This window comes from Xiphophorus couchianus, chromosome 11 (assembly GCF_001444195.1).
Source record: "Xiphophorus couchianus chromosome 11, X_couchianus-1.0, whole genome shotgun sequence".
In the NCBI taxonomy this organism is placed as follows: domain Eukaryota; kingdom Metazoa; phylum Chordata; class Actinopteri; order Cyprinodontiformes; family Poeciliidae; genus Xiphophorus; species Xiphophorus couchianus.
In genome coordinates, this window is record NC_040238.1 from 25364269 (window position 1) to 25390240 (window position 25972).

A 25972-nucleotide genomic window follows, 5' to 3' on the forward strand; every position below is an offset into this window, starting at 1 on the left:
GTTCAATATGACCGAGACAGGGTGCAAGGCCAGCATTCCTTTCTCTGCTCTACTAGTGAAGTTAGCATTTAAGCATAATTCAGGGTAGAGTTGGATTGCATTAAATTTAAGGGCGTTCCTCATAAAGTACTCAGTGCATGATGATGAAAATCCATCTAAGAACAGAACTGATTAAAACTTGTTGAGGCTTGACTACTTTCAAACAGCCATGTTTCTTTTCCACAGATGAAATCCTTCTCTGTTATTCACTCATACTTCAAGATTCATCATGAGTCTTTGCTTTGTTTTCTGGATATAAACACAACTCTTCTTGTTTGACATTTTCTGTGTTCATTTTCCTTTCTTTTTTCCCTCCTTTACTCAGGCTTTGGCGTCAAAGACAGACAGTGTTTGGACTTGTGATGCTGCTTATCCTTCTCTCTATTGCTTACCATATTGAGGGACCACATCAGAAGGTGACTGACCTCCTCATGTGTTGTGAATTTAAAAATACCATAGCGACTGTCTGTGATGTAACCAGCTTGCTTCAACTGCAGAGGAGATGCCTGATAAATTATTGTAATAGAGTTTTAAAAGGTACATACTTTATGAGATTCTTTAAAAGTATTTATTAGTCATTTTGTGGTATTGGGTCAATCAGAATACCAGTAAGATTGGTAAACACATTTTCTCTGCACTTATAAATAGACATATATGAGTGAATGCACTAACATCATGTTTGCTTTCTTGCTTGCTTTGTCTTTGTAACTCCCCTAAAAACTCAGCAGGTTGTTCTGTCGATCTGCACACAACCTTTCCACTTAGTTTTTTTTTCCACCAACTCTGCCTTAGTTGCTATATTTTTCACATCCCATTGGCATTTCTTTTTTTCCCCAACATTGTACGCAAAGACCTCAGAGTTGTGTAATCACTTCTCAGTAACTGCACGTAACACTTCCTCATGGCTGGCCCCTCACTTCCCAGCACTCTGCCAGCAAACAGAGAGACAGTATGTGCTGTTTTTTGTTTTGCTGAGTTTCCTGGGAAATTGAGTCTTTGGTAAGCCCCCCCCCCCCCGCTTCCCACTTCAAACCCTTTAAAGTCCCCTCCTCTTTTCCCGTAATCTGGGGTCTTGATGCTTCCTCCTGGAAACAACCTGCCCTGACTCAAGGGAGGAGGTGTAAATGGAGCGATGGAGTGATAGTAGTACAGCTGCAAAGAGAAAGAGACAGAGTGGGAGACAGACGGATGGATCTTGGCTTGTCTTACTGTGCTTGTTGTGTAACAGCTAGTTGCCACTAAAAAAAAAAGAAAAGAATAATGGTGCTGTTCTTCTCTGAGTGCTGAACACTCCTACCCTACGGCTCTGCGCTTGAAACTCAGCAACCTCTACCTCCAAAGGTTTCTTTCTCTCTTCCTCTCCTGCTCACTTGCCCTCTCCCACCCTTCAAAGTACCCTCCGTTTTTTTTATTCACAGTTTTACTCACGTACTTTCTCTCTCTCTGTCCCTCCCTTTCTCGCTCTCCCCTCCCTCCCTCTTCACGTCCCCCCCCCACACACCCACACGCTCTTTCCTCGCACTCATGCATGTGCCTCTGCCATGTGGTGGACTGTCCCTCTCCCTGGCCTCTGCAGTACGTGCGCTACATGGAGAAGAAGACACTGTGGTGCGCCTATTGGGTCGGCCTGGGTATCCTCTCCTCTGTGGGTCTTGGCACCGGCTTGCACACCTTCCTGCTCTACCTGGTAAGACAGAATTTCTTCAGGGAGAGTTGCCTGGCTCCTCCACGCTGCAGCTCTTCCACTTCCCCTTGCTGGTTTGTGCCTCGGCTCAAACCCAAACAGAGCGGATGATGATGATGAGAATGATGGTGGTGGTGCAACCAGTGACGCAGGTTTATAAAGGCACGGTTGTCGATGTTGTTACGCTGCTGCAGAGTATTGACGAGGGTGAAAAAAGCTTTCTGGAGTCGTTTTATGCATTTGCACTTTATATGCATTTGTGTGCATGTGGTGGGTGTGAATAGGCATTGTGATAGGGACACTGGTTTTGACAGGCAGGCTAAAAACAATTGCACTCACTGACCCCTTTGAGTGCACATGAGGATAAAAACACTCTCCCTCCCCCTGTCTGAGTACTTTCTTTCTCCCTTCTTTCCTGCTCCCCACTGTTTCGCTCACTCTCACTTTCTTTTGTCACTCCCTCTCTTTTTATGCCTCCTCTCTGTTTACGTTCTCGGTTTTACTCACCCCTTCCCTTTTCCTTTTTTTTTTTTTTTCCATATGTTTTCCCCCAAGAATCCTAATCTCTGAGTGCCTCAGTTCAGGGCAGTGAGGATGTTGGGGAGAGGGAGGGCGGTGGGTGTTGTTTCTGCACTTCTGATACCAGAACATCTGCTGGTTCTTACTGCTTCTAGTCCATCTGTCATCAGGGGACTTCGCTGTCACACTCGGGTGCTCGTGCCCAGTGGAGCCGAACTGGAAACTTTGAAGTGTGTGTCCTCTGTTCTGTTGTTTTTAAAAGTCAAAAACTGACGCTCCAAAATGTAACATGAGAGTTGTTGTTTTTTTTCCCCCTCTAATCTCCCTTGACTCCCAGCTCTTTTCAGTGGAAGGTTTCAAAGTGTTGTATCGCCATCTAGTTGGAGTGGCTGTTACTGCAGGTTGTGGTGTCACTGAGTTCATGACAGAACCTGATGCTCCTTCCTGCGGCTGCTGCTGTACATTCTGTCTCCAGCCTGGAAGATACAGCATGTTAAACACTGTTATTAGCTCTGCTAATGTAGAGTGCCATCTAAAAATATGCCTTTTTAATCCCATAGCACAGTGGGAATAAATTATTTGTTTTCCAGAAAAATATAGATTTTCAGGAGAATACAGGCACTTTTTCTAGATCAATATTTGCTTTCTTTTAAATTTGCTTTGATTTCTAATTTATTTAAAGGCTCCATCAGAAAAAAGTAAAGTGTAGGCAGACTTGTTAGTCAGTAAAGGTAAGAAATTTTCAACATTGATTTTAGCTGAAAATTTAAATGGTAGTTAACTAATTTTTTCAAAGACAGACTGACATGCCCGGAAAATTCAACTTAGATTATTTCAGGTCATTCTATGGAAGAATGTAAATGAATTTTATCAAGAGAACATTTTAGTGTAAGACTAAATTTTCTTATTTTTGGTTTCACTCTTAAATGACTTGCTTGCTAACAAAAGGAGTTTGAACTCCTTCAAAACTCAATTTTTAAAAATCTAATTAAAGGAAACATACTGTGCATGCAGAGACAGACCAGGATGTCGGGAGGAAGCTTTAGAACAGGGAAGTGAATACAAACAAGAGAGAACATTTGTGCAGAAGACATAGGTTTGAAACAGAAAACGGGAAAGACAGTTGTTGAATTAAAAAAAAAAGTCTAATATGTGGTGATACTTTTACATGTTATTGTGGTGTTTATGTTTAGTTGTCTTCAAACTGATCTAGATTATCTGGCCATGCACCATGGATCCTAGCAGCAGGCTTTGATTGGGAGATAACTGCAGAGGATGCAGGAGCTGAAGTTAATAAAACAATTACATTGCAGCTGTAATGGTACCCAACATCCAGTTCTACTCAGTACTGGCTGAAGAGGTTCAATATAAATGCTCTCCACATTTCACATCAGATGTGAATTCATACCTAAATAATTGGATATTCTTGTTTTCTGATCAATGAATGCACTGTATATAGCAGCTTGTGCTGACAACACTCTTCAGTGTGGAGGCTGTTGCCGAGCAAAGACCTGAATTTTACTTTTTGCAGAATCATTTAAGTGTTTAGAAATGAAGCCACTGGAAGTACAACAATAGATTTTGTAGAAATTGCTGTGGGCACAACCTCTGAAGCCAAAAGTTGCAGTAATGTGGTCTGTTTTGATGGATAATCATGTGTAAGAGCTGTTAGAAATAATCAGCTTACAGTTTAACAAATTTTCTTTTACACATGCATCCCTAAAGAGCTCTTGTCCTTGTTGTGCTTTTCTGTATTGGACATGCACTCAAAGTCAAATGGGATTGATCTGTTTCTGCTAATTCTCAGCAGATGGAGAATGGAGACCGATGTGGCTCAAGATTCTAGATCTGAAATGAATCAGAAACAGGGAGTCAAAACTTTACAAAAACAGATTGAAAATTAGCCAACAAAATTCTGATTGGTGCAGGTCTAGCAATGTACCATACACAGTGACATGTTGAGTGTTGTATCCAGACCTTGGCTTTTGTTCTTTAAATGACTGAGTTAAACGCTAATTCAATTCTTCAGTAAACCTAATTGGAGCAGATTCCAAAAAAATAAAAAAAGAACCTGTGGCCAAACTGTTGATCTTACATCTTTCACATGTCACAAAACCTCAGTGAAGATTATTTATTTCTCAGAATTGAAATGATTTTAGTAGTTTGCGTTTGACTTTGCCTGTTTCATGGGAACTGATGCATCCAAGCAAGTCCTTAATGAGGTTGTACATTTCTAAAGATATCAATGATTAAGATGAAAATTTTGGGAATTGAAAATGGCATTCTGCTGAATGCCTGTGGACGTTTCGCACTGTTTTTAGTAAGTAGGATAGGGTCAGTGATTGTAATTAGGTCGACCATGTTCAGAACTTGCACCAAAATGTCTCTATACCTTCAGAAAAAAAATGAACTAATATCGAGGACATGAGATGGCCTCATAGCAGCATATAATGCATGCATTCAGGGACAAGCCAGCTGACAGAAGACTGTTTACGTATAGAAAACCATTTTTTAGTACATTTGCATAAATAGTTTCAATCTGACGTTAAGATTCTCGACTAACCCAATTTAGTCAGTCAGCAGAGGGTGCCAGTGGTCTAAAGATGCAGTTGTTAAACTGTTACAAAGATATCGCATGAAAATATTGTTTGGGGATGAAATCTATCCCTGAGTATTCATTTGACAGATTTTTTTTTAAATGAAAAAAGAGTAAAGAATATCTGACATTTTCTTGTTGAAGACATACCGACATGAATAATGAAAACACATTTTTCATTACTTTTCTAAGACTAAGAAATGCATTAAATCAACCACTCCTACTTTTGACTTATTTTTGAATCTCTTCATAGACTTATTGACCTTGAGTTAATTTGACTTTCTAGCCTTCATTCTGGATTATGTTCATAATTATGAGATTAAAGCAACTCTCATTTATGATCTTAAGATAACAATTTCAAAAAGTCCTTCTGTTTTTTTTACTAAACTTTGTAAAACTGACCAGTCAGCTCTAAAATTAATTTTATTAGCAATAAATGAGCACATCACATTTCTAAATAGTAAACACTCTTAGAAATTGGCGGGAAGCAGTGAACATTGCACTCTGGCAAAACTGCAACGTGACCAGCAGGGGAGCTAAAGGGCCGAATGACGCGGTGTAACCCATCCCACTCAATGAAAGCAGAGCACAAGTGGCAGCTCTCCTGTTCCCTGACATTGGCAATTGCTGCTCTGTGTCTCCTCTCTGTGTTTTCATCCCGCTGAGACGGCGGGAGATCATTGTACACGGTTCAGGGCCAGTTAATGGAGAAAGACAAAACGCTGCCGCTCAGGCGTATGAAGCAGGAGGAAAAAAGGGCAAACTTGGCACATCATCAAGTATATTTTATCCAACTGCTTTGGGAGTAGGAGGTAGTGGGTGGCTGCTCTCATTACAGAACATGAAAACAATAAAATGGCACAGGAAAGCTGGAGAGATCTCATTTCAGTAGGAACTGTGGGGAGAAAGATCGTTGTCCAGACGTGTGCATTTGTGAACGTGTTCTCATGTTGGACGCCCCTCACCTGTGTGGGTTTGTGCCACAGTGACTGTTGGGTTCACAGACGGCGACCAGCTTTCATCTCATCTCGTTTCTGTCAGTTCCTCTTTTAATTGAAAAGACATTTGCAGTGTGTGCGATTCCTAAAAGCTTGGGAATCTTGTAAATATTTTAGAAGAGAGCTCATCTGAGTCATACAACATTAAATTACTTTCAGTAATGGTTGTGGCTATTAAGTCATTATGGCAGCATGACAGTTGGTCAATAAAATTAAAAATGGTGTATTTTACTGTTTACAAAATAGCAACAAGACATTTTTTTTCTCTTGTTTTTTTTTTTCTTCTTTTTTTATATAAGTAAATGGTAGTGCCCAAAGTGTGTTTCTATGAACAGTGGTTTGCAGAAGTATGACGTTCTTCCCATTTACTGGAGAGACAAACGTCAAAGTACTTTACTGGGATTTTATTAGACACAAGCATACAGATTAGAGCATTGTTGTGAAATGGAAGGAAAATAATGACAAGATGGTAATATTTCAAACGGTCAACTTTTGCTGCAATCAAATCTGCAGTCTTCTGTTAGGTTTTCCAAACAGAAATCACTTTTGCCCCAATATCGAGTCTTCAGTGGTCTCTGTCGGATTTTATATTCGGATTGCTCTTCATTCAGCTCCATTCATCCCTGTCTGAGCTGAAGAAAAGCATTCCCACAGCATGATGCAGCCACCGACACGTTTCACTGTTGAGGATAATGTTCTTTTTCACCATGTAGGTCAGAAAGTTAAATGGCGCATGGCCAGCAACGTTTAATAGACTTCGAATGACTTTCTGTGAACAATGTTTTTGTTTTTGTTTTCACTTTCCAAATCTTGTCATGAAGAATTTGTGGAATGGCATGTAATCTTTTGATAATTTGGATATTGTTCTCTCGCTTAACCGGCTTTACATCTCTCCTCAACTTTCTTCCTGACATGTCTGCTGAGTTCCTCAGACTTCATGATGCTGTTTGTTTTCTGATCTTGTCTAACAAACCTTTGAGACTTTGACAGAACAGCTGGATTTACATAGATTAAATGATACACTTGTGGTCTAATTCTGTGACTTTAGAAGCTGATTACATTGGATTTTATTTAGGGGAGTCAAATTAAAGGAAACTCTGTGCAAATATATGCCCGACAAATCTTTTAAAAGCAATTTCTCTTGCTCTTACTGCTTCACAATTGTGCAATTTGACACCTATAATTGTAATGTGACAGATCATTTATTTTGCAAGGGACTGTAGGTGTTGGCAGTTGATGATGGCAGTAAAAGGGGAATTGAAAAAATTTGACTGTGTGTATGTGACTTGTGATTTACAGCCATTTTTCCTCTAAAAAAAACCCAACAGCGGCTTATCTAAATAAAGGAACATTCTGTATTTTTTGTATTGGGTTTCATTTAGGATTTCTAGATTATAGGTTTCAAAGGGAGGCTCGTGCAGAATATACAGATATTCCACTGCAGCCCCTCTGAAATTAAGAGGGGACTGTTGGCAATTACCAGAAGCTGAGCTTTAATTACAGCCAGCTATCACTCTAAGCGATGAGTAGGTCGTGGAATACGGCTTTTAGATGCTATTCCTGCATTGTTGTTACACTTACACCTCTGCCTCAGTGATCCAGTTACTTTGAAGCAAGGCGACAGTTTAAGCGCAAAGCACGGTTTGCCCACACATCTACTGTCTGACAAGAACATGTGGGTGAAGGAAAACTCATTTACGTCACGGCAGGGAGCTGGACAAAGGACTGGTATGCGAGTGATGCCCTCTGCCTCACTCTTTTGCAGCGACAAGCCTCAGTTTTATTCCAGGGCAAATAGACATTCACACAGACAGAAACTCGGCCGCTTTGTTTGAGTTGTGACTCACAACCTTTGCTGCGCTATGTGACCTGGGGGCTGCACTGCTGAGCAGGATTAGTGGCTTGTGAGGCAACTTTGGGTTCAACCCAGGTATTCAGTGTCACGATGGTTTACTGCTGACTGCATCCATCCTGGAAAACTCACCTGCACCGGATGCAGGTTGAGTTCACAGAGGGGCTGTAAGAGGGTGCCATCAAAACGTCTTCACTCACAATGAAAAATATAAAATGTAGGGAAGAGGATTTTCTTTCTAGTTTTCTGAGACTGTAAATTTAGATTGTGATTGTAGGATCACCATTTTCTTGCTAATTACTTTTGTCAGTTTTGAGCATATTGTTTCATAAAAAACCTTTATTTACAGAATAAATGAAAAAAAAATTAACTAGCTCATAAATAAACATTTTAACATTTTTATATAGGTGTGTGTGTGTGCATATATATATATAATTTTATGAACTTATTGTTCTTTAAAATACAGCTGTTATACCTCATGTACTTGTATGTATTTTGCAGGAAAATTCATAATTGGAATAATTTAAATTTTTCACATACAATTTGTGCTGCTTGATGCTTTCAGACTTATTTATTATATTTCTTACAATAAGTTAAACTATTTTTCATGAGACTTAATGTTTTTTATTTTTAAAATTAGTTGAATTATGTCTTAAATGCACCCATTTCACAGATTTATTTATTTATTTTTTACCCATTTTTTTCTTTTAAACAACTTCTTAAGATAAGATAAGATTTATTTGTCATTGTCATCAACAGATTACAACGAGATTGAGATTTGCTCGACTCGAGTTAAGATGCAGGTTATGTGTATATACATAATATACAAAGATAAAGAAATGAATAGTACAAAATGAGAAATAAACTTAGACATCAGAAGATGGTTGCAGCGCCTGGAGGTGTCGCAACAGAATTTACATTTATAACAAAGTGGTGTCAAGAGCAGAAGTTCTTATGCCTTTGAATTTAGTGCCATGATTGCCATCGGGTAAAAACTGTTTTTTAGGCGATTTGTCCTTACTATGTGGATGAGTATTTATATTTAATAATTCTGTTTTTACTCTTTGAGACAAGTCTTGAAATGGCTGCTGTCACTGTCCTGGCTCTTTCTTGTCTTTTTGAACCTCACCTGAGAATGACTCAGCATGGCACAATCATCTCCTTTTTCTTTTTTTTTTTTTTTACACCAAAATGACAATTGATACCCTGCATGCATGTTACCCAGAAAAGGAGTGACACATCGGGATCAAGTTCAGTTGGTCTTTGAAAAAACTGAAAAGCGCCTCTTGACTCACCGGTACCTGGCAGTAATGGATCTCTCACTTTAACTTCGACACCTCCTTAAGTTCCATTTGGCGGCATTAATTTTTAACGAAATCTAGATAGTGTGTCGGAACTTTGTCGCTTGGATTTGATCCTGTCACTCCTAAAAAGGCAGTATTAATTACATTCTATAAAGATGCATTGTTTGTAGATATTTCTCCTTTTAGAGCTCCAGTTATGAGGAGGGGACGGTGATTAAATAGGAGTTCAGATTTTATTATCACTAAGTACTTTACTTTTTCACCTAGAGACTGGAGACACAGATATGCCTGAACATCTTGTGAGTCACTCTTCATTAAAAGTCTTTCAAAACCAAATACCAGCAAGATATTTCAATGAAACCCTTATGTGTGTGTGTGTGTGTTATATTTAATGGATTCTCAATCTCAACTGTCTCACCTCAGGGTTTTGAGGCATTTGGCGCTCAGTTCGTTAGAAACCCCAGGAGTCCTGTCAATACCAAGTACAATTTCTATTCAGCTTGAATGCTACACACACTCTCTCTTTCTCTCTCACACACACGCACACGCACCCCAACGGGCCAAAGGAAGCAGGTCTTGGGCCAAAGTGGGTTTAGTGTTTAAAATTGGACCAACACGTGCCCTAGAACAAGCCAAACATGACCAGACCAAAGCCGAGCGCTGCTGGCTGCCTGTATTCGTGAAAGATTTTAAGCATAGCTATCTTATGACATTCTACGGCAAAACATTACTCAATGCTTTCTAGAAGCAACCAGGTGGTTCTGTATTGTAGCTCTATTGTCCTTCCTGATAGCGGCAATTAATTAATTTGAAATCCAAAAAGCTTGGCTTTACTTTTTTGTGACTGAGTATTATGAAGATAGTTGAGAAAATAACATTTATGTAATAAAACTTGAGGTAGGAGTTTTTGAAGAATGGCCATATTACTTTTATTTTCTTAAAACAAAATCAAATTCAGGCTTTAATATAATAAAGGCTGATCACTTAGTTTTTTTTGTCAGAAGAAAGAATAAAACAAAACAAAATAATTTTAACGTTCACCGCTATGGGAGTAATTTTTAAGAAATGTATTCATTTCTCAGGCAAAAAGTAGCTAAAATAGTGCTTTAGTTATTGAAAAGCGATATTAATTCACATTATATATGTACATACATACATATATATGTTCTATTTTTTGCCAGTGTTTTTTGTTATTTAAATCAAGTGGCATAATTATTTCTAATTTTTTCTGATACTAAATATACAAATGCCATTAAAAAAAAAAACTGCTGGATCATTTAGGCATTGAATGTTGTTGAATAATTTTTTTACAGCCAAATAAAATAAATCTAGTCCATATCCATATATTTTGTCTGAACAGAGTTGATCAAGCTGAGTAATTCAAAGCAAGATGATTTTCAAATTCAAGTCATTTTTTTTATTTTTACAAATTATAGTTTATAATGAATTATACATTTATTTCAAGTAGTGTAAAAATATCAGCTTTATTTTAATACTTCATCTTCCACGTCTAACATAAAATCACTTCACAATCCTTTAACCTGAACTGAAATGAAAGTCTTTTTCTTTTTTTTTTTTGTTCCTTGTCCAAAGTTTCCTCTACTGAACGTTTGAGGACAGAATGAATCTGTGTGTCTGCTGGGGAGTGGTTTCAGAACTCCAAGTCATATGGTGAAACCGCACGGATAAATCACCAGGACCAGCCCCTGTAACCTCTTCATGGTGTGTACTTAACCACCCACTTCTAAACACCCCTGCCCCTCCTTTCTGTGTCTCGGCTCCATCCATGGCCCGAGTCCAGAGCTCCCTTACCTCCCTCTCGGATCCAGACCGGGGCTTCTTCATAACGAACTAACCTCTAATGTTTGTCATGCTTCGCCTCCAGCAGTATCCGTCTGTATGAAGTGGTTAGCAGGTTATGCTAGCTGGACCGTGTCTAATGTGCCTAAATGACCCTCGACAACCACAGCGACCTGTTAATGATGGGACCATCCTGTGGCTGCGGCCGCTGAGGACTGGTCAGTTTCTGGACGGCCAGTAATGCCCGCGCTGGGCTCCGGAAGCAGCTGGAAACTGAGACAAAGCGTTCACAACCTGTGTCTGCTTCTGATTAGCTACTAATGCATACTAGGTAATATTAAATGTGAAAAATGGTACGGTCAAGCAAAGACCTTTATGTTTTTGATAAATAATGAAACCAGACTTTAATAATCACTTAACAGGCTTCTGTCTGTAATATTTCTATGTTCATGACTCTTAACTTGTGGTACTGTTGGTACTTGGACTGATTTTGGACATTTTCAGAAGAATTTTGGATGTAAATTGCTTCAGTGTTTGTAAAGATTATACCAAATTTTACTTCTCGAGTTAGATTCACACTCAGCAGTATACCAGTTCCTAGTTCTAAAACCAATGTGATTTACAAATTAATCTGCCACCAGGGTAACTACTGTTAACAATGCAATTTAATACCATTCATAACTTTTTAACCCTACCTACATGTTCACTAAAGGAGGTTGTACAGTAGCACAAGATTTGATTGAATAAATAGTGTAACCAGAAACAAAGTACTTTTTTTTTTTTTTCATTTATCTCTGCTTTTAATAACTTTTATACTTTTTTGATTTAACCTTTTATGGTCCTGGCCAAGACAGCATACATCCAAGACCGCTTTATTGGACTTTAAGGTTAGGGTTTGTCAGAAACCTCCAACTTAGACTTCAACCCTGACATTTCTGACTTCAGTGAGCATGTTTGGATCATTGTTCCAACTTAAAAAATGGAAATCCTAACGTCTGAATATGAAGCGATCATATAGTTGAGCCACATGCTTCAAACAGTCATGCAGTGTTAACAGATAAAAACTGTTTCATTTGCTTTTTCCATGATCTGTTTTACTACAGCTTTAAAATACCTACCAGTCTGTGATCACAGAGGCACTAGAATGTGCTTTTATAAATTTGTGTGAGCAGGAAAAAAAAGGTTGAAATACAATATAAGAAGATGATAAAGTATTTGTCAGGACATTTCTTGTTCTAAAAATCTTTCCTTTCTACTATCACCATGTGCTTTCTCAGGATGCTGGAAGTGAAAACTAAATAAATGTGATCTGCTGGTTTAACTTAGTTGGACAATTTTTTTAAAACAATTTATGATTAGTTGAATCAAATATTATTGCATCATAATCAGGTGTAAGTTAGTCTCTTATAAATACTTTTAGGTTTAATTCAGATTGCACTGTACTGGAATAAAGCTTGAACTACATTGAATTTTATACAGTTGGATCTAAATAGGACCTTGAAATAAAATGTTTTTGATTGGCCATGGGGGAAAATGAACAAATCACCTATACTGTAAATTGAACTGAATTGAATTTTGCTAACTTGACATGTACTGAGTTGAACTGAACTGTTCGAAAACTGAGCTGAGTTATAAATTTAACTCAATTTAAATGAACCAAACTGAATTGAAATTACTAGAGCTAACATAAACTTGAATTGAACTGACTTGCACTGTAATGAATTAAACTTGGCTGAACTTCACTGAGCAAAACTCTGTTGAACTGACATTAATTCAATACATTCTCTTCTGTTCATCTGAATTTAATTTAACCGAAACATGGCAGACAAAACCAAGTTAATTTACGTCACACTATTCTCACACAAGACAATGCAAATTGCTTGACAGGAATTTAAAGGGTAGACAATGAAATGACAAAAACCTTCATGGCTTGCTTAAAATGAAATCTGAAAGCAATGCATGAAAAGAAACATTGCATAAATTTGATTATGAAATCCTATAATTTATGTAATGAGATCCTGTGATCATGAAATTGAGGTTTTCCAGATAGTGCAGGCAGCTGCTTAAGTTTTGTCTTCTAAAATGATATAAATGTTTACAGAATTATGTACTAGTGTAACTCCCCCGCCCACCCCATTTTTTTTGCCAGCAGTGAACAGCAACAGTTTAATTTTGACTTGCAGTTATGAATTATCTGGCAGCTGAATTTAAAATATGCTTCAAAACAAACAAAAAAACAAACTCAGACTTAAATCTACACCCTCAATCAGCAGAAAAGCTTCACACTGAGCAAAACGTTCTACTGTCCCTGCAAATGCGACACTGAAATTACAGAAGGGTTAGCTAGCAAAGGAAATGAAAAAAAGTTTCCCAGTTGCGTGTTAAGTTGGATGGGGGGGAAAAAAAATGTATGCCCTCCAGTTATATTTCAGAAAAGCTTTAAGGGTTAATCCTACAATCTTATTAGTCTTGTTTTGTTCTGAAAGCTGCTCTGGTTCGGCCATGTGTTCTAACAGACACACACATCTCACGGTGATATCACTACACACACTGACAGCATTGCTCACAATTTCCTTGTTACTGGATCCGTGTGGATGTAAGTACTATTTTGTGGCATGAAAGCCTGTCGTCATAAGACAGATATGAAAACAGAAACAGCATGAGGTGGGGGGGGGTGTAGTTCAGTATACATCAAATCTCACCTGGATTCTGTTGACAGTAAACTGTGTATGTGTGTGTTTTATTGTTAATCATTTACTGCTTTACTCTAGAACTAAGGGAACTGCTTTTTAAGTTCCTGCTTGCACACGTCCGTCATCAAGTGAGCAGAATACCGAGACAGAGGGAGACGGCTACCTGGATGTTGAGCCGGCCGGAAAACATGAGAGAGCTGGATTTTTCCGGAAGGAGAGAAGCAGTGACACAGCATTAAACATAGAGAGGGAGGGGAAAAAAAGAGAGCGAGTGTGAGCAGGTACTCTTAGTCACGCAACACACTCTATTGTTGAGCTCTAAGTAAGTGTGTGTGTTGGGTAAACACACTGGGAGTTGTGAGGAGGATAGTTTTTTCTTGTTCATACAACCGTCTGCTAGATGAGTTTGTGTTATTGAAGGATCTGTGTGCGTTGATGTGAAAGTGGCCCCCTCTTCATATTCAGATGGGAGGACATGTGCTTGAGGAGTTACAACTCTGACTGGGTCAATGCTGGGAGTTTCTTTATTTTTCCATCTGGGTCACTAAGATATCCCGGTTTGTGTTTGGTAACAACAGTGTTAGCAACCGGATTTTTGTTCTAAAATCTGGAGCGGCTTAGTGTTTATGTAGGGACTTGTGCATACAGAGGTTTTACATCCATCAACGGCATAAATGTCATATTTACCTGGGGCGTCGCAATGCAAACTGATTATAGTTATATTTATTTTTGTGATACAAAGCTGTTATTTTCTAATTAGTGATTATGACTGATAGCAGCTAATAGTTGTCATCAATCTATATAAGTTTTTTTAAACTACTAAGCAATTTCATCTCTAAATGATTCACAAATTATGTACATTTTTTTGCCATGATCTGGAAGAAAATCCCAACCTTCAATGGCAGAAAAACTGGATAGGATCAACCCGCAAGGAAACAGTTGGAACACCATCTTCACTGTCCACAGCGAAGTTGGTTCTCCCCACATTTACCAGCTAAAATGGCCACTGGAAAAAGTTTTTTTTTAATATGAGACAAAGTTATTTAGTCATAATAAGATGCATATTTGGAGGAGTGAAGATGTGCCTTTTAAAATGAGAAATATCTCACCAACTGTTACAGATGGAAACTGTAAGGTGCTCCAATAAAATAGCAATCCTGACCCCACATCTAAATTGGCTTGAAAAAGATAGCGAACGCAGCCAGACATTAAGCTTCTATTGGAAACTTGTGGATTTTTATTAAAAGCCATAAGTGTCCCAGGAAAAAAACCTAATTTCAGAAATTCTGCCTAAAACCCTAACCCCTAATTACAGTTTCTCCTGTTGACATTTAACCAATTATCAGTGGGAGAATATGTTATTTAAGCCTGCATTATTCTGATGCAAGATGGATTAGAGAATATCCTCACTGAATGCAAACGTTCTAAAACACAAACCCAATGATTGCTTTCAAAATCCTTAAAATGATATTAAATGATCACAGATGAATCATTAAATGCCCTAAATTGACCTAATATTCACACCCGTTCTGAGTGCATGTAAGCTTTGAACCGGAAGCTTGATTGGATGCTATGCGTACCGTACATATTTAAAAGCAGAAGCACATTTCCTTTAGAGATGACTTGGCAGTTTCTGTTGCCTAACTGTGCTCCCACATCCCGTCCTGTCCCGTCCTGCCTCGTCTCGTGCGGGTGCGGAAGTTCCAGTCCAGCCCCAAGTTTTGCCAGAAGGCAAATGGTGCTGCATTGTGTAATGCCAAACTGCCTCTGTGCGTCATAGGGAGCACTCTTCCTACACGCACGTCCATGAGTGTAAACACATGGAAGAAACAGTACAAAGTGTCTTCTTACATCAGCCCACGCCACAGTCGTGCCTTTATTTACAGGGATAATACCAAAGAATTGTCTGATTGTTATATATCCGTTTACAGGTTTGCGCTGAATGGCTTGTGTTTTTTCAGAGAAATCTGGTCACATGATGATGACTTCTGCTTGTTATAAAACCTAATCAAACTTTGTACTCTGAGACAAGATGTTATCATACTTACTGTCAAAGTGAGTCAGACTTGAATGACCACGAAACATCATGCTTAAAGGGCTGTTATTTCTTTTCAAGAAGCCTACGATGATAACTAAATTACAGGAGTGGAAGCAGCATTGTAAGGAATTATTTGTTTTTATTCACTACTTAGCAGTCAGTTACCGCAATCATAGAGTTCTTTGACTTCATCTAACCAGGGAACTAAATTATTGTTTGAAAGTGTTTCTGTTTTTCCAGATCTCCAGCCACTTGAGAACTAGGCCATAATTTAATACACTTCTCTGCAGTTTCTGTACAGCTACCATCCATTACCCCAAAGAAATACCATCATTCTCACGGCCAAAATCCAGTACATTAGAAACTAAAAGGAGCAAATGATAAAAATCTCATAAAAATATGTATGGGTCAAACTGAACAGAAAAAGAAAACAATTAAATGGTGGTTTATTGATTTAACGGCTTGATTTGTGATATTCAAATTTATTTAATTTGTCTCAGAAAACTGCAGCAAGAGGAATATCTGTGTATAAGTGAATCAACTCCTCCTAATTATTTAAATTTCCACATTCCTGGAAGTGCAGGGTGAGGTGGCGGAGTAGCAACCATGTTTCAATCAGTCAATGAAGTGATGCTAGGCAAATTAATAGCTACAGTTCTTTTGAATATCTAACCCTTAGTTTTTCTCATCTAAATTACAAAGCATTAAACCACTTCTGGGTTTTGTTTTGTGTCATCCACCAGAGCCTCTACATTTTTAGATCAGTTCTTCCTTATCTGATTTAGTGTTCAATACTGTTAAGGTCATTAGAGTCGGGGAATTTACAACTGACAGTACTAAACAACCTTATATGGCAAACATGTTGTTACAGTAGGATATTGTTGGCTTTGTAATGTCATCACCTTGGACTGCTAACACTACTGAGTCACATGAGCTGAAAATTAAGTTGTTTTTTTTATGTGGAACCGGAGCAACAATTGGTTAACATCATAGATAAATGAAACAAAGCATATACAATGTAGTTGCCACTTGTTTCTGGTACATTGTTCAGTTTATACTTCACGTTCCTGAGATTTTCTCTGCTGCACGTCTCCAGTAAAACAATTCCTCTCTTTGGCTGTTGGTGCTTTGATAGCTCTGCACCACCGCTATTTATCCTCCAAATGTTTAATGTTTGTCTGTGCAACTTGTAGCACAGTTTTGAGGACAATGCCTTTAGATTCTGGCCCACATAAAACTGCCATTATGTTATCAGTTAATATTTGACTCACTGCTGCAATTTTTCACCTATGCTAATATTAGAGGGGTCTTCCACTGACTCAGAATACCAGCAGTTAGCTATGCTCCCACTCTGTTTGAGTTAAGAGTTTTCACTTGCGCTTGCTTTGAACGAATTAGCATTTTCTCCTTCTTTCTCACTTGTCTGTGTTTTGTGTCTGCTTTCTGGTATTCAGGGACCTCACATTGCAGCGGTGACTCTGGCAGCCTATGAATGTGGTTCGGTGGAATTCCCTGAGCCTCCCTATCCGGACCAAATTGTCTGTCCCCAACAGGAAGCACCAACATCCGGCCCTGGTGCTGAGCAGGTGGATGTGGGGGCAGACAGGATGGTGGCCCCAGCGGGCCTCCAGGGAAGCATCTCCCTCTGGACAATCATCTCAAAAGTTCGTCTGGAAGCTTGTATGTGGGTGAGTCTTATTAGGATTGCACCAGCTGTGGGTACTTGCCTTGGCTGAGTCACTTTGCAGTGATCGGAACCAGATTTCACTGGTGCATTTTATTGTAACAGTGAAACTACAGTGCCTTACCAAAGTATTCATGCCCCTTTAACTTTCATATTGTTTTGCTGCAACGACAAACTTCAATTTATTTATTTGGAAGTTATGAGATACACCAACACAAAGTAGGGTATAAGGACAAGAATTGATTGTTTTTGACATTCTCCTACCTAAAGGTTGTGACTGTCTTTTGCCAATGCCTTGTAGAGTGGCCTTTCACATCAAATCCAGTTGCAATGCTTGGGGTATGTCTCTATTTAATTCCTCACTTGAATCATCAAACATTTGCTTATACTTATAGAAATATTTTTTATTGTCCAACACTGGAGAAATGTAGGTGTAACAGCAGCATCATGGTATGTAGGTTCACACAAAAAATACAAAAAACATGAACGGATATATAATTATAATATACAGTATATATATAATTAGTAATTATATTAATGATTATAATAATTAATTATTTTATAATAATAAAATACTGTACAACATTATGACAAAAATACTGCTCAGTTATCAGAAATAAAAATGGTGTACTCCAATCCTAGAGATGTGCAACTCAGTCGAATGTCTTAAAAATTTTAATTAAATGCACATAATATATACTGTACATTGTGTTCATTTGCATTATTAACTCCTTTCCTGTCCCTGCTCAATAAAAACCTCCCCACAGCATGATGCCGCCACCACCCACCAATAAGTTCCGTTTTAGTGTCATCTGAAAATATGAAAACTGTGTATCACTTTTGCACCACTTTATAAATTACATAAAAGTTTTACTTTTCTAAACCTATATAAAATTAAACATTGATTTAATGTTTAAAAGTTCAGGGCTTATGAATTATTTTGCAAGGCACTGTAAGTTTCACATAGGAAAGAGAATAAAGTAACCAGAATTGATTTCTTTTAGAAACATTAGGGGGAGATTGTGCTTTTACATAAAACCCAGACATGTGAGTATTTATTACTATCCAAACATTATTATAAATAATTAACTTGTTTTGACCTTAGTGTCCATTTAAAATATCTTTTAGCAGCTGCTTTAACTCTTCTGCTTTTCATTTTAGACATGCTTCTTCCTTTTTATGTTTCTTGTAAGAGGTTAGAAATGCCACAAATTTACATGGGGTGAAAAGGTGCATATAAATAACTCATATTCTTGGAAAACCCCTTTTGACTACAGTGAATTTCCACCAAGCAACGTCAATGCTTTCACACATCTGCCCAATTCGGTTTGGTGACTACCAAGAAAGACAAAAATGTTTTCAGTCTGTCGGGCCATTTCTTCTCAGGGCTTGTACAGAAACATTTCCTCTACTTCACAGGCAAAAATACATTAAAATATTTAATGTATAAACTTTTTGGTTTCTGTTTTTAAAAGAGAAAGACAAGCTTTTTTTCTGACTCTGCTGGTTTATCAGTAACTCACACATGCATAAAAAAAGAAAACAAGACATGAGCCAGACCGGTTAAAAAGTCACGCTCCGTTGCAGATTTCTGTTTAGCTTTTTCAAGTTCGCTTTTATCAACAGTTCACTTTTTTTTCTTAGTTTTTTTTTGTTTCTTTCTGGCCCAGAAATGGAGAACTGAAGGGGAATTAAAAAGCTGAACTCGGTATTTTATTCATTGTTTTACAATCATCTGCTTCCCTCTTCCTAGTAATGTGGAAGATGTAAGTGCTGAGGGGGAAATAAACCTCTTCAGTTACTTCTTCACTGCTGGCGCCTTTACGGGAACCGGCCCTTCTGCTCTCTGCTGTAATTGGCCCCCAGGCTTCAGTAGAGCTGTAAAATATTAACTGCACACACACACACACAAACTCTTCCTTCTTTCAAAGGATTACCAAACTCTCTTGTTTGTTGTTGTGTTTCTGTCACCAAATCCTCCTCTGGATTCAATTCCCCCCACCCACGAGGCTTGTCAGCTCTACAGTTTAGAAGCACCTGTTGCACGCAAGTTTTCAAAGCCTCAGCGACGAAGCCCCGCCCCTTTTACCACCCCATCTCCTTCCAGCCTGCCGCTTATGCTGGTGATGAGACATGAAACGTCGCCCAACCTTCCTCCTCCTCCTCCTCCTGCTTCCAACTTTTTCTTTCCTCCTCTTTCTTTGTCCTTCTCCCTCTTTGCTCTTGAAGTCCATGACAGTGGATGCGTTAAGTGCTCCACTTCAAACATTGGCGCGGCGCAGGTGGGCAAATTTCATTGCCCTGCTTCACAAATACCCCGAGCTGCGCACTCGCGAACAGAAGCGGAGCTGTTGAATGGAGCAGCTGCCAGGGAGATTAAAGCACGTCTATATAAAAAACCCCAAAAAAACAAAGTAGAAGATTTCATTAAAGACGGCCGTGTTAACTCGAGAACAGGGTGTCCAGATTACAGATGCAGCGTGCCAGATTTTGGGGGATAGCACCGCCTCCTGACAGTGATTGTTTGGGCTTGTTGTTGCTGCCATGGTTGCTAACTACCCACTAATCATCTTCTGGCTCAGCCCGTCAGCAACATATAAGTAACGCTCCTGTGATTAGTTAGTTATATTCCTCTTTGATGATGGTGGGATTTGTGTGTACAGCCAGAACAGCACATTCGGCAAAGACTTTTTTTTTTTTCACTCCTCTCTGTATTGTTTAATGCTTAACATTAATAAGACCTTGTAATCATACAAATGTGTTTTCTAATTGGAACTTAATTTATCTGCAGAGCTAGAAGTATTCATACCTCTTGAACTACACTATTTCACATTTTGTCAGATTAAAACCATAACATTCAGGGAATTTTGTTTGGATTTTGTGTTGCAGACCAACACAAAGCTAGCCTGGTCATTGCTCAGTTCTAATCTGCCCTCACTATTCTGTCTGGACTTTCTCTCATTCACTTGGATTTCTCCAGTAGAATATCAACCGAGCCAATCAGCAAACCGGAGAAGTTTTGAATGGTGACGTCGATTTTCTGCGCTGTTTTAGAATTGTAGTCTGCCTGTAGTTGTAGCAATGGTAGTGGAGGAAGTGAGCAACGCCATTCAGTCCAGGTTGGCCATGCATCCTAGTATTGAATTATCATTAACAGGCGCCTCGTTCAGCTCGGCACTTCTCTCTTTGCTGTGGAGAACGGTTGTTTTGGGTAAGCTTGATAGCATCAAACTGGTGCATTACATACGTCACAGCCGAACATTAGCGATTAGATAACATTTAAGATTTCAGCAGAGTCCACGCCTCCAGGGAGCAATTGTTTCTTAATAGTTGAGTTTCCAGGCCCTCTGCATGAAGCAAAGCGTAGAACAAGGGGCTGGTTTTTACCAAACTAACACAAAGCAGTTGTAAAGTTGGATTGAAATAAATTTTTAGTCACAAAACACTGAAAATGTGGCCTTCATTCATATTTAGTCTCTTTTTACTTTGGGTCATCTCACAAAATCATCACCAAAGTTGGACTTGTACGGGGTTAGGGTCAGAAAAAATCCCACATATCCTGGACACAAACTGTTTAGGGTTTTATCTGCAGAGTGCTATTTGCAAAAACGGGCTCCCAGATCTCCCAGCTCTTCAACAGGAATGATATGATGAGGTTGGTAGAAGCCTGGCTACCTCTGTTACGCACCAGACTTTCCAAGCCATTTAGTGCCAGATATCCTTCAACTGACTGGGAAAGGAAGAGATGTAGTAATGACATATTGTTTTGTACGACCAGCGAGCCGCAGCATTTAAAAGCACAGGCAAGACTCAGAAATCATTTCTGTAAAGAAGCACAATAAGGTGAGACATATAATTTACTTCTGAAGAAGTACATTTCCTTGGCCAACAACATTTCTACCATTGTTATTCATCGGCCATTATTGTATTGAAAATAATAGTATAGGGATTTTTACGACACATATTTTATGTGTTGTGCTGTCGTCAGTTCTGCACACACCTGCTGTGACGATATGTTTCCAAAAGCTCACGGCTTTGCTTCTACTTGTGAGCTATGCCTGCTCAAGGTTTGTCTTTGCGGGTCGAAGACGTGATTGATTTGTAAAAGATGCTGTAGATCAGGGGTCCCCAGACTCGGTCCTCGAGGGCCAGCATCCTCCATGTTTTAGTTCTCTCCCTGGTTTAACGCACCTGGATCCAATGATGGCTCATTAGAAGGCCTAAGAAGAACATTAACATGCTGAAAAGGTTGTTGGTACTACCAGGGAGAGAACTAAAACCTGCAGGATGCCGGCCCTCCAGGACCGACTTCGGGGACCCCTGCTGTAGATGCTCCCAAATAAAGCACAGGAAGTTGTGGAGAAGACTAAAACCATTTAACATTTCATTTTTTTGGAGTTTGCCATTTGATTTTGTTTATTAAATCTGTTTTCCACTCCCTCCCTCTTCCCTAAATTGTCATGTTTTGTTTCATGAACCTGGTGAACCCACCAAAATACTTAGGATTTATTTCCCACAAATCACTTCAGCTTTCTTCTTGTTAAGCCATTCACACACACTCTAGCACTTTACAGCTACAAGCTCCTTTTGGCAGCTGTATTATGTAGAGTTAGCGTATGGCTTTCCCCCTGCGTTGGCCCTGTTTGTAATGGATCCACAGTTGTTTGAAAATCTGTGGGATTTTTACTCTTGTAAATCCTTTTTGTTTTAGTCCTGTTAATTGCTTCTGTTACACAATCCCAGTCATCAAGCACTGAAAACCTGTTCAGATTGTGGCTGTTCAAATATTTTTTGTGTTCTGTTTTTGCTTGCTAGTCTGTAGGGTGACACAATCGGCATAGTGACTGCAATTACATTAGGTTTCAGTGAAATGTCTCAGACTTCCTTTAGTCAAAATGAAAAAGGACTAAAGTACTATAGGACCCATTATTTGGTGCTCTCTTCAGTGCAGCTAAATTTTCTAGACGAGGAGTAAGTCACATCTTCAAAAGGATGTGTGTGAGTTAGTTGTTTGGTTCTGAGCGACCATGCTAGCAAAACTGTTCACAAATTACACTCAATAACTTTGGAGAACTTCTTTATATCGACTATGAGAACATATACAGAACAAGGATGAGGAGGTTTTTATTTAAAAGCTGATGAATATGTATGTGAAAAGTCATATGAGGTATTTATAAATACTTTATAGAACACAGAAGAGCATGTCATGAATTTCCACACAAAGTTACTGTTTGATACCAAAATAAAGAACTAAAATTATCTTAGCCTTTTAAAAGAACGCTATTTAAAAAAAAAAAAAAAAATCATTCTGCCTTAGTTTATATCTGGTGTTTATTGAGTGGAAATGCTTTTATTTTATACTCAACGTTTCACACAGGAAGAATATTGGTACCGCTCCGCCTCCAACGTCAAATAAACATCAACCTCTTGATAAATGACCAAATACAAAAGTGACAATAGACTAAAGGTTCATAAAATAGTGTTTTCGTAAAATGCTTGAATGTTTTAGAGATTTTAATTGTTCTGTTGCTGAGCAGCATCCCCACAGCACCATTTGACTGGACTTCTGTTGAATTAGGTCAGTCACTTTAAAGAGGGTGAATATTTATTCAGTCATTTTATTTAATTGTCATTGTTTTGTAGAAATCAGGTTACATTTGACATTTAAGATTTTATTGATCTTTGGTCATTGTTTTTGTCAAAAAAGCCAAACGTCTTTGCTCATTATTGATTTGCAAAATCAATAAAAAGGGTAAAAGGCAAGGGGTAGAATACTTTTTATTCTACCCCTTGCCTTTTACCCCCTTAAAGACTAAAGTGGGATTTCATAACAAAATTATAAAAGAGGAAAATACGTTTCTTTACATCATCATATCTCCCTCAATATTCTTTTAAACTGACGTATTGATTTCCAGTCTTTGTCTCTGTGTGTTGTTGTTGTTTGTGTTTTGCTGAGCAGGGCGCTGGTACCGCTATAGGGGAGCTCCCTCCTTACTTCATGGCGCGGGCTGCCCGCCTGTCTGGTTCTGATCCAGATGATGACGATTACCAGAAGTTTGAGGAAATGCTGGACCAGACCGAGTCCGCCCAGGTGACACACTGCTCCTTGCACCTTCTTCTCCCCCATCGTCATAGTTACCGCCACTGTAGTTACTTTCTACTCTGTCTGGCGCTATTACTCATTTCATGAAGGTAATTCTCACTTGGTTTTCTTCCTAACTCCAGAGTTGGGGATTTACCACACACTTTAGCTGTTGAAATAACCACACCTTCATTTCTCAATGAGGCGGTCACAATCACATTCTTGCACAACATTATGACTCCGAGAACATCAAGTGATGCACTTGAGTGAAATGCTGCTTCCGTTTCAGGCTTTCATTAAGAGATCCTCCTTAAAAATATGCTCAGCATGCCACCCCTCCACATATTTCAACAATGCCTCACGGCTGTTTGTAAATATTATGTTTTTTCTCTTTCTATTATTATGAGTAATGCAAGAAGAATTAAATCAAATGCACGCGTGCAGAAAAACCATTTTATAAGATTTGCCTGTCGTGTGTCCAGACTCAGGAAAGTTTTTTTTTTTTTTTTTCTCTTGTGGCTCAAACATCCAGACAAAGCAGGAGAAACCAAACATCTGCCTGAGAACTTGTGAACAACTGAGTCACTGACTCTTATTTTTCCCGACTGAACTAAACAGTTGGTAATTTATCCGATGGGTCGTGACGGTAACATATTTGACATGTGAGTAAGTCTTGCTTTTGACTATACGTGTTTTACTTTTCAGCACATATATGAGGTTAGTAACATTTCAAATCAGAAGTCTTTTTCATTCACAAATGTGACAAAAAACATTTCTCTGTAAAAAATACAGTTAAGCTAAAAAATATATATATTCATAACCCACTTCATAAGTTTGAAGTTATCTTTTCAAAAGTGTTTCTTCTAAATGGATGTAACATTTTAGAGTTGCTCAACCAGTGATAAATAATCTTATGAAGAATCTGTGGCGGTCGCTGATGATTAGGGTGATGGCAAGGAGGCGTTCCAACCTCAAAGACTCATCACCAACAATAAATCATCAAGATACCAAAAGAAACAAAGAACAGAGGGTTCAGTAACTCTACGAAAGGTTTAACTGCTGAGATGCCAACTGGGAATTTTTTTTCAGTGATTACTAGACAGAGATATTATATTTGTTATCATAGTTTCTGTAATCGGGCATCATAGTATTAACATATTATTAGGATTTTTTTTTTCTTAGAGTTCAAACCTGTAATGAACTGATGAACAGCCTATTTCATTTCAATAATATTTGCAATAAACTTCTTATCCAATCGGGTTTTTTTTACATGTTTATTTTTCAAATAAATATAAGAGCAAAGTGAAAACAGTGAGGTTCCTTGTGTGCACAAATTTGGTGAATAAAGTCACTTGTGATTCTTAGTGCAATACCAGTACCACTGTCAGAGACACACCCCCATAGCATGATACTGCCACTGCCATGCTTGATAGTTTCCACAGGTTTTGCAGATTTGAAAACCTCATCTTTACTTCTCCAAACATACTTCTTTTTAACATCATTTTTGTCAGTTTATTATTTCATTTATCTGACCATAAAAGTTTCCCCAGACGGTATGTAGGTAGCTGCAAATAATAATTAAACTTAATGGTGCTCATTTAGCAGCAGATACTTTGTTCCTGGTTGCCAGGCGACTTCACTGTGAACGATGATGCTGGTGTTTCAGGAGTAGGAACTTTGGTGGGTTCTTATTCTTCTACCAATCCTAACTATTCTGATCAACTTTGTTTCATTTGACCGTGGCGAATTAGTGACACATCTGAACAAATTGAAATCTTCTGTACAATCGCGATAATCTTTAAATCTGCAGTTTTGAAATGTCTCCAAAAATGTTTACCACAGTTCTTTCCTTACATCGCCAAGTTTCCTGGAACTTAGTTCATTTCTTATCTTTCTTCAGAAATACTCAATTCTGTCATAGCTGTCAAAGAGATACTTTAGACTAGTCGTCTGCTGCAAACTCTTATGGAAACTAGTAAGGCTTTATGATAAATTGGTTTTATTGATTAATCAAATTTCCTGTCTATGAAGATTTAATTTCTGGGAAATCAAGAATTTATTTTTTTTTTAACCAACGTATTACTCAGGCTTCTGTAGCTCGCTGTGTCCGTCGTTTCTGCAGAGAGAAGGAACTTACCGCTCCATCCATCAAGGGCGAGTGCTTCAGCAACCTGATGCTGGACAACGGTGTAATAAATTGTGTGTGTTAATACACCTAGCAACAGAGCATTTTAGCTTTTGTAGCTTTAGCATCTTTGAACTTGGATTATAAAATTTTTGTGATCAATAAAAACGGCATATTCGCCAAAACCAGACAGAAGTCCGTGACCTTGTGTAGCAGTTCTGCAGCAAATTCAATATGTATTTAAGGGGTAAAAAAAAATGCATTTTACATAAGACAAAGAATCAATTAAAATCTGATTTGGTATGAATAAATCTGAGATTTTAAGCCACATCGCTCAGCTCTAGTAACTACCGAGAAGTCAAATTAAAACATATTTGAGTCTGTATGCGTAATTATGACCATGTGTGGATGAGAGAACATCGGCGATAAACACTCAGCTCTTTTTTTAAAATTCCAAGTTGTATAGAAAAAGAATACCTCAGATAAATCTTTAAAACTTGAAAACTGATGACATTCATATCAAGGACATGTGTATGTAAACTTCTGACTAGAACTTGA

General features: G+C 38.4%; 1 protein-coding gene across 4 annotated transcripts in view; it reads left to right on the forward strand.

Annotated features, from left to right (window-relative positions):
• Nucleotides 1–25972, forward strand: part of LOC114152879 (vacuole membrane protein 1) — a 77009-nt gene that overhangs the window by 12587 nt on the left and 38450 nt on the right. For 3 of the 4 annotated variants that reach the window (XM_028031004.1, XM_028031003.1, XM_028031002.1), the window contains exons 4-7: nt 365–455; nt 1616–1726; nt 16978–17211; nt 23167–23298. In XM_028031004.1, coding sequence (XP_027886805.1) covers nt 365–455; nt 1616–1726; nt 16978–17211; nt 23167–23298 — 568 coding nt within the window. Of the gene's footprint in view, nt 1–364; nt 456–1154; nt 1381–1615; nt 1727–16977; nt 17212–23166; nt 23299–25972 lie in introns of those variants that run through there. The other variant, XM_028031005.1, reaches the window with a different exon arrangement.